The sequence below is a fragment of the Alosa pseudoharengus genome, unplaced genomic scaffold, assembly GCF_046254945.1.
Source record: "Alosa pseudoharengus isolate Yale_2024_CS ecotype anadromous, Long Island Sound unplaced genomic scaffold, YU_APseudo_1.1 YU_APseudo_1.1_scf_17, whole genome shotgun sequence".
Classification (NCBI taxonomy): Eukaryota; Metazoa; Chordata; class Actinopteri; order Clupeiformes; family Clupeidae; genus Alosa; species Alosa pseudoharengus.
Window position 1 is genome coordinate 5,817,621 of NW_027468640.1, and position 9,241 is coordinate 5,826,861.

The following is a 9,241-nucleotide window of genomic DNA, read 5'->3' on the forward strand; positions in this document are numbered from 1 at the left end:
TTAGGTGGTGTATGATAGCGATTTTTAGACAACGCGCTAGGCCCCTCCTTAGGTTGTTAATTGCCACACCCCTGGGCGCAATCTTTAAAAAATAAACGTGCAAAATACCGAATTCAATTTTGCGCGGGGGAAAAACGAACTTTACGCCATGCGCTGGTGCCCAAAATACAGCCCTAAAACAAAAAGCACTGATCAAGTTTCCTCAAGGTAATATGGATAGGAAATGTATGCATGGATGTGTGTGTGTGTGTGTGCATCCTCATTAATGAGAGCTTTCTCCACCGTGGTCTGACATGGTATGGAATATTCCACGTCTGGCACCAGACACTGGATGGGTGATGAGAAAGGCAGCAGGGTCCAGATCAGGTTCAGGGGTGGAATGAGGCTGCCCCGCCAAACCAGTCGGCGTGTGGGAGTGAGGGCAGGAGCGAGATCGGGGGCGACATCACGCTCATAGTCTGCGTGGCACCGTTTCCACTATTAGCCCTCTGTTATATTACACTCATGCAACACCCCACACCCCCCCAATTCAACACTATTTATAGGCCAATCGCCACCTCCTGGGCTAAAAGCGTACCCCCTCCCACACACACATATCCAACACACACAAACACCATCTTGATTTATGGTCATCTCATGTGTCACTGGCCCAATTTGGCCTTGAAGCCTTTTCCAACACAGACTCTCAGCCTCGCAGGGACAATGCAGTCCGTCTCACCGCTGCCCATCTGAACAGGAGAGAGACAATGAAGACGTTCACACACACACACACACACACACACATACGCACACACACACACACACACACACACATACGCACACACACACACACACACACACACACAGACACCACACACACACACACACACACACACACACACACACACACACACACACACAGACACCACACACACACACACACCACACACACACACCACACACACACACACACACACACACACACCACACACACACACACACACACACACACACACACACACACACACACACACACACACACACACACACACATACACACACACACAAGGCTTGTGACAGAATACAACTTTTATTTAGTAGAACCAGAGTTTGCTCATGTGCTGTACACAGACTTTAAACAGATCAGAAACCTCCTTCAGTGCTGTTTAGTGATGCATAACCAGTGTTTCCCACAGAATTGAATTCTATTTGTGGTGGTAGATTTGCAGAATTAACTTGAATGGAACAGTTTTTAACAAATTAGCGCAGCTTGGTTATGATGCTAACCAGATTTAAGCACAATTTAGTACAACCTGGAAAATCATTATTTGGTGGTCAATGTTGATATTGTGGTCGGCCGCCACAAATAAGTCAATGTATGGGAAACACTGCATAACATAACGTTAACGTTACTGCTGCTTCATGGCTGTCTCGGCAACAAAGTGCGGCCACGTACAAGAGCGCCGACCAGCAATGACGTTAGTATTGTACATCTGCAAGGCCGTGATATCTAAAATCAGACACCTGGCACAAACAAGCAGTTCATATCAGCCGTCTGATTCTGTCTGTGTGTGGGGACTGGACAGGCCCTCTGGACTAGATCTCAGGGTCAGATGTGTGTTGGGAATATAACAAGATTAATGCTGGGGATTCATTCAGTGGCAAAGAGAATTGGTTTTTTTTTTTGTGTTTTTTTTTTGTATTTAAGAAGATAGTGTTTTAATGGAGACATTTTAATGGAGACGTTAAAACACATGCACAAGAAAGATACGGACAAACAATTACGGCTCAAATGGATGTAATACAAAAGGCAAAGCTGTTTTACACACACACACACACACCATCGGAACCACTGGGGCAACAGCCCTCTCTAACGCCACAGATCTGTGTAGAAACAACACAAACACAACAGAAAAAACAACAAAACATAACACAATTAGCCATCTTTGTCTGCTAAATTCACATCCGAATGTTGCACATGAGTTGCATATCCTTAAATGTGTTTATTTCTTCATTTATATTATTTGGTCCAGTAGTCAAGGCCACAGAGAAACTGGAGTGAGGATTTAACAGCAGTGAAGGATACAAGTTAAACAAAATAAAAAAAGTCCAACAGATTGGAGACTCAAGAGAGCCCAAACCATATGAATCAAAACCTAAAAAAATGAAACTGAATGGCAGTTTATTAAAAACGTGGACAGGTGATCAAATACCGGCCACCGTTTATTCAGTGTAAGACCTATATCAATATAAATCTAACCAATTCAATCAACAAGTGTATTTTTTAAAAGAAAAGTGTGTTGTTAATTTATATGTTTTGTGATATAAAAATATGGAAAGTTCACTCAAGCGTTTAAGCTATTTGGAAGCTATTACACCGTAGTGAGTCAGAATATTCACGACCTTGAACGCACAAGCTCACATTATTTGTTTACGTGTCTACACACGATTCACATCAGTGAACTCTTATGAGCTTATCCACTATATCTCAAACACTAATTAGATATCTAGCATAGCAGTGCCTACAGTGCACTGATGCTTCATCCGAATACCATCCAGAATACGGACAAGGTGAAGCAATGGCGATGATCCATTTCGTCAACAGTGTTTGTCAAAATCACACAACAGTGTTTGGTACAGAAATTGTTAAAAAGAGACAAATTGCTTTCAAATTGCCATAAGACGTATAGACTCATGTCAGTCTATATTCACGCTTGCATGTTTCATTTTGAGTATAATATATATATATATATATATATATATATATATATAGTACTCTGGCTTAACTTACAGGAAATACCACACGTCATATTGGATTTATAATTGAACCCACTTCAGCGTTTCTTTGTTATAACTACTGAGTTGACTCCGTTGCCAGGGAAGAGAGGATGATGCCCAGTGGTGGTTAGGGAGGAGATGACCAGTGTGTCTCTTGCGTTCCGTCTGCTGCCCATCTTATCTGGCTGCCACTGTGTCGGGAACGAAAGATGATCTTCATTAATTAAGCAGCGATGAGAATTCCCAACACCTTAAATTACTTTCAGAGTCAACTTTCCTTTAAATAAGGATCATGTGAGTGTGTTATGATTAGCAGCTTCTGGGAATACAGCAATGACGTAAAGATGTCACCATGCAAGATCCACTGTCAGCGGGTCACCTTTGCTGCTTTTTTTCTGTAGGTGCAGGCCAGTTAACACCAGAGGGCGCTGTTGTCATCTACAAGAAGAGCTGGACACAACGCTAAACTTTCCCACAGAGATTTCTGTCTGCCCTTTTTTTTTTACTCTGGCGAATTCTCTCTCTGGTCTGTTTGAAAAAGTCTTATTATAAAACAAAAAGTTGTATAAAGTGTTTTCCAAAGTGTTGGTAAACAAATCCTCAACATTCTCCGCTCCGTCTTGTCCATTCCTCCCCCTCATCTCTCTCTTTCTGATGACAGATTCCAACTTGTCGTCTCGTAAACATCCACGTCCGCTAGCCGGGTGATGTCACACTTCTCGGGCATTGTCTGTGGCGGAATTCAAGACTCAAACAAATGGCGTTCTTTTAGCTTTGTTTACGGCGAGGTCAGCACGCTGAGTCCCCGATTGCCAGTGGCCTGGACGGGACTGGTCGGAGGACAGAGGCACAATGTGTTGTTGACCGCAGTGGAGGCAACAATAAAGGGCCTGCGTGACCTGAACATGAAATCAAAAAGCCTTCCTGATGCCGCGACACACGAATCACGGAACACACAACGCACGCCTCCCGCCACACACTCACACACACCAGCTAAACACACACACACTAACCAGAGGAAGGTGTGTGTGTGTGTTTGTGTGTGTTTGTGTGTGTGTGTGTGTGTGTGTGTGTGCAGTCATAAGGACGGTATTTCATTTTTAGCTCACCCACAAGACATTGTATGGTGTGTGAGCAGATACTGTATACCCTATGTCTGAATATCAGATATAAGCCTATGTCTGAATGTGTGCATGTGTACATTTTGCACATATATGTATGCATATGTGCTGGTATGGTTGCATATGCCCATGCAGTTTGGTGATCACACTCACACACACACACACACACACACACACAGACAGGGAGTTTTTCTGGCCACTCTGACATTTACTCAGGACCCCCAGTGCACCCCCCCCCCCCCCAAAGACACACAATGGCCCCCATGTTGAAAATAGGCCCAGTGTTTGTCCCTATCAGTCATCACCGCCAGGCTCTCTCGCTGGGCGGAGATCTCCAATCACAGGAAACACCTTCCCAGCCCCGCCACTGCCTCCGCAATTACACACACACACACACACACACACACACACACACACACACATACACACACACATGCATACACACACACACACACACACATGCATACACACACACACACACGCACACACGCACACACGCACACACGCACACACACACACACGCACACACGCGCACGCACACACACACACACACATGCATACACACACACACACACGCACACACGCACACACACACACACACGCACACACGCACGCAGACACAGACACACACACACACTGAGAGATTAACAAGATCTCGCTTCCACAACCTTGGCAATTACACACTGACAGAGACACACACAGTCACACACCCACACCCACACACACCCACACACACCGGGGGGGTTAGTGAGAGATTAACAAGACACTGCTTCCACTGCATTTGACATTACAAACACGCACACACACACACATGCACACAAACGCACACACACATACGCACACACACACGCACACGCACACGCACACGCACACACGCACACACAGGAGTGCTGAACAAGATTCTGTATGGGCAGAGTGACAGAGCGGATCTCGAGTGTGTGGACTCAGGCGTGGGACGGAAAGTGTCTTTGTAAAATGTGAAAACACGGAATGTGGAAGTGCCTGATTTTGCTTCTCACACGTTTCGCACCTGTGCCACTCCCCCCTCCACCCAGACCCCTGCCACTCCCCCCTCCACCCAGACCTGTGCCACTCCCCCCTCCACCCTGGTGCCACTCCCCCCTCCACCCAGACCTGTGCCACTCCCCCCTCCACCCTGGTGCCACTCCCCCCTCCACCCAGACCTGTGCCACTCCCCCCTGGTGCCACTCCCCCCTCCGCCCAGTTGGTCTGAGGAGAGCCATTCTGGAAAAAAACATCTCTCTGATTGTGCTGTAGGACAAACCGTGCACCATAGGGCCCCAGAGGATGGCACCATATCGCCCCAGAAGAAGGCACCATATCGCCCCAGAAGAAGGCACCATATCGCCACAGAAGAAGGCACCATATCACCCCAGAGGATGGCACCATAGGGCCCTAGGATGGCACCAGGGGTTTCAAAGACAGTTTGACTTTAGCAACTGCTCCGATAAGAGTGTCCCAAATGTACTGATGTGAGCTCGTAGAATTAAAAGTCTGATTTGAGACTGATTTGAGACTGATTTGAGACATACCATTTTCCTCTCCACCAGATGTCTTCACCCCCAGGAGCATGACGCCATCTTTGTTGCTGTCAGATCTTTGAAAGGAGGCACTGTAGAATTGGAAACATACAACATCAGATATGGGCAATCATATGGGTGTACGTTTGTGTGTGTGTGTGCATATATATATATATATATATATATATATATATATATATATATATATAGAGAGAGAGAGAGAGAGAGAGAGAGAAGAGAGAGAGAGAAAAAGAGAGAGAGTGACTGAAGGTATGAATTAAAAATGAAAAGAAAAAGACAGAAGAGAAACTCACTTTTCGGTCCCGTTCTCAGTCGGCTCTGTGACAGCAAAATAAACAAATCGTTAATAAGTGGAACAGGTAACTGGAATAAGTAGCTTCAGGATATCAATTACACACACACATACACACACGCACACATACAAACACACTCACACACACACACACACACACACACACACACACACACATTCATGCAGACACACTCACCTGCATGGTCCTGCACCTTCATGCATTTGAACTTGAGGACAAAGAGCACCCCAGCCACCAACACTCCCAGAACAGGCAACAAGATCCACAGGATCCTGCGGTCTGCACACACAAACAAACGGCTCCTGTTATTAACAGAGATTCTACGAGCTCACATCAGTACAGTCGATAAAACGTCCACGCTTGTAATTTCAACAAGTAGGCCTAGGATCCAAGAATAAATATATCAACAATAGCAATAAATGGTCAGTTCAGAGCTTGTTATCTGGTAGAAAGAAAAAAAACAATATTCTAGCCTTTGTAACTCTGTGCCAGTACTTCTCACAATTATTCTGATTTTGTCCTACGAAACTACAGGGTCTCAGCCTTTTAAAGAGGTCAAGCATTTGATTATAGCCAAAACTAGGTGGGAACAGTGGTCTCAGAAGTAGGCACAGTACAATGTCAGAGAGAAAAGCCTAGAAATGGCCCATTCTTAAAAGTGTCAGGTAATCCAGTGGTCTTCAGAAATGGCCCAATCCAGATCATGTTAATACCACAGAAACAGCGGGAACAGGACGTTTATTGTAAGCAGACAGAATGTTGTCAACTTACAAGAGCAAATGGCGTACCTAATTAACCGTTCTCCTGCAAGAGACATCTTAATTGAATAAGGCCATACCCCAATTTGGGGTAAAGATGGAGTGAAGTGGGGTAAAGATGGAGGTAGAGTCTTACCCGTCTCCTGCTGCTTTGTTTCTCCATCCGCATCTGTGGAGACAAGATCAAAAGTGTACAATTAGGAATAACACAGCATGGTCCATTCATGATGTGTGTGTCTCTGTGTGTGTGTGTGTGTGTGTGTGTGTGTGTGTGTGTGTGTGTGTGTGTGTGTGTGTGTGTGTGTTTGTGTGTGTGTGTGTCTGTGTGTGTGTGTGTGTGTGTGTGTATGTGTCTGTGTGGGTGTGCGCCTGTGCACGTGCATGCCTGTGTCTGCATATGTGGGAGCCAGGCTTGGAATTTCAACATTCTGGGGGCAAGGCCACTTGGCCTTCAGTTGGGCATATTTGGTGGAGGGCACAAAGGCCACATGTCAGGGCACTAAGGCCAACGTTAACTATACAGTAGTAGGCTATAAAAATGATCAAAGTTGTATTTAGCCTATTCACTGCAGTAGACCTGCATCACTGTATGAAACATTACAAAAACATGAAACATGACACATTACATATAACTGTAAATCATCTGATCATCTAATATTTACAGATATCTAGGCTATATTTAACATTTATTTGATATTTGGCCTGTTATGAAATCATGTATTGAACAATTTAAGCACAGCTCAGCTTTAAGAAAGTCAAATAGCCTAGATGCATGCTTAGCATTTTGTGATCATTAAGGCTACTTTCACAAACTCTTAGTCAGCTGTCCTCTGATTTACCGATATCTAGGCGACATTTGTAATATTTATTTTGTATTTGGCCCGTTATGAAATAATGTGGAACAATTTAAACACAGTGTAAAACTAAAAGTCCAAATTTGGAGACATCCATGTATGTTGAAATTTACTGCAAATTCAAAACGGGATTACTCTGGAACGGCTAACTGTACAGGGGACTGCTTTACACCTTTGTGTTCGGTAAGGTCTGCTGTTTATTCTGATATATGGTTTGTCATGTGTTACGAGGGGTTCGTGAAGTATTCTGCCGAGATGAATGGGTAGGGAGATGGACGCAAAACCTTCAGTAGAATTTATGATTAAATTGAATGATATTATTTACTTTTCTCGCGAACCGTTCATCACAGCAATTAGCGGCTGACATCGTTTAAAAGCTGAGAAAAAGCTCTTTCGTGTGATACTTGTGATGTCTGTGTGATGAGTAGGCTACTTTGCAAGTAGTTCAACTGAGAAGAATGGGTGAATTTGGACACACTTTCTTTCTTGCGCTAACTTTCTCCAATGCGTAATTTGCGCTGTGAATGCTAAGATTGTTTTGGCAGGCCATAGGCTAAATATATATCGCTATTAGTAGGACGCAAAGCAGAATATTGAAAGAAGGGGGCACCAAGGCCACCGTGGCCTGTAAACCTCTGATTTTCAAAGGGGCGTCACGGCCAATGCAAGGGGCTACGACGGCCATGGCCGTCGTGGCCGCCGTTAAATTCCTACCCTGGTGGGAGCACTAGTGTATGAATTCTGGCCCTTACAGTATGTTGAATGCAGAAATGAGTGAATGAAGAGCTTATATAATATATAAATCTCACCCATGTGAATGCATGTTAATGTTATGTTAATGTACGGTTATATAATATATAAATCTCACCCATGTGAATGCATGTTAATGTTATGTTAATGTACGGTTATATAATATATAAATCTCACCCATGTGAATGCATGTTAATGTTATGTTAATGTTATGTTAATGTTATGTTAATGTTATGTTAATGTTATGTTATGTACGGTTGTGCTCTTATCTATGTTTGGTCACATACTTTGGCCACTCTGTAGATCATTCTCCCCTTGTCCCGACGGAGACTGGCCCTTAGTGTCATTCGTCGTATTTGTGGTCTTGCTGTCCGTTCCTGACCCTGAGGAGATTAATAAATATTAAAATGTCCATCTCTGGCACTGTGAGGGTTTGCTTCAGCTTGATCAACAGGTTGAAACAAACAATCTGATCCATGGCATTCTTGACTTCATTAAAATAGATGTGGATCCTTTACCTGGCGTACTGGATCCATGATCGTTTATGCTTGAGCTATTGACTGTCTCCTTTCCTGACACACACACAGACACCACACAGAGTGAGTGAGAGAGAGACACACACACAGAGACACAGAGAGAGAGAGAGAGACAGAGAGACACACACACACACACACTGTAAGTATGTGGGATGCAGCAGTTGGAGCAAGCACGCAATGAACCAAAACTTTTTTCTGCTCTTCACTTTGTAATTAAAACCCTTGGGCCCCATCTTATGGCTGGTGAATGACCCTTGGGCCCCATCTTATGGTCACCCTTGGGCCCCATCTTATGGGCGGTGCATGACCCTTGGGCCCCATCTTATGGCCACCCTTGAGCCCCATCTTATGGCCACCCTTGGGCCCTATCTGCTTACTGGCTAGATCATACTAGACCAGACCTTAGCATTGAGTTCCCAGCAAAGCAAACTTTGGTGAAATCCTGCAGTTCCTTCTTCAGATATACTTGACATTCTCACACACACACACACACACACACACACACAAACACACACACACACACACACACACACACACAAACTTATTTGTTGTCTTGCTGTCCGTTCCTGACCATGAGGAGATTAATAAATAT

At 44.4% G+C, this 9,241-nt stretch overlaps 1 protein-coding gene across 2 annotated transcripts in view; it reads right to left on the reverse strand.

The window, feature by feature from the left end:
* Positions 1 to 1,050: 1,050 nt before the first annotated feature.
* The window catches only part of LOC143127173 (uncharacterized), a 30,275-nt gene continuing 22,084 nt past the window's right edge, over positions 1,051 to 9,241 (reverse strand). Inside the window, exons 8-14 of one of the 2 annotated variants that reach the window (XM_076288485.1) lie at positions 8,632 to 8,685; positions 8,401 to 8,496; positions 6,646 to 6,678; positions 5,929 to 6,030; positions 5,734 to 5,758; positions 5,432 to 5,511; positions 1,051 to 2,948 (exon numbers count right to left, since the gene is read on the reverse strand). In XM_076288485.1, coding sequence (XP_076144600.1) covers positions 2,935 to 2,948; positions 5,432 to 5,511; positions 5,734 to 5,758; positions 5,929 to 6,030; positions 6,646 to 6,678; positions 8,401 to 8,496; positions 8,632 to 8,685 — 404 coding nt within the window. In that variant the 3' untranslated portion in view covers positions 1,051 to 2,934. The remainder of the gene's footprint in view (positions 2,949 to 5,431; positions 5,512 to 5,733; positions 5,759 to 5,928; positions 6,031 to 6,645; positions 6,679 to 8,400; positions 8,497 to 8,631; positions 8,686 to 9,241) is intronic. The other variant, XM_076288486.1, reaches the window with a different exon arrangement.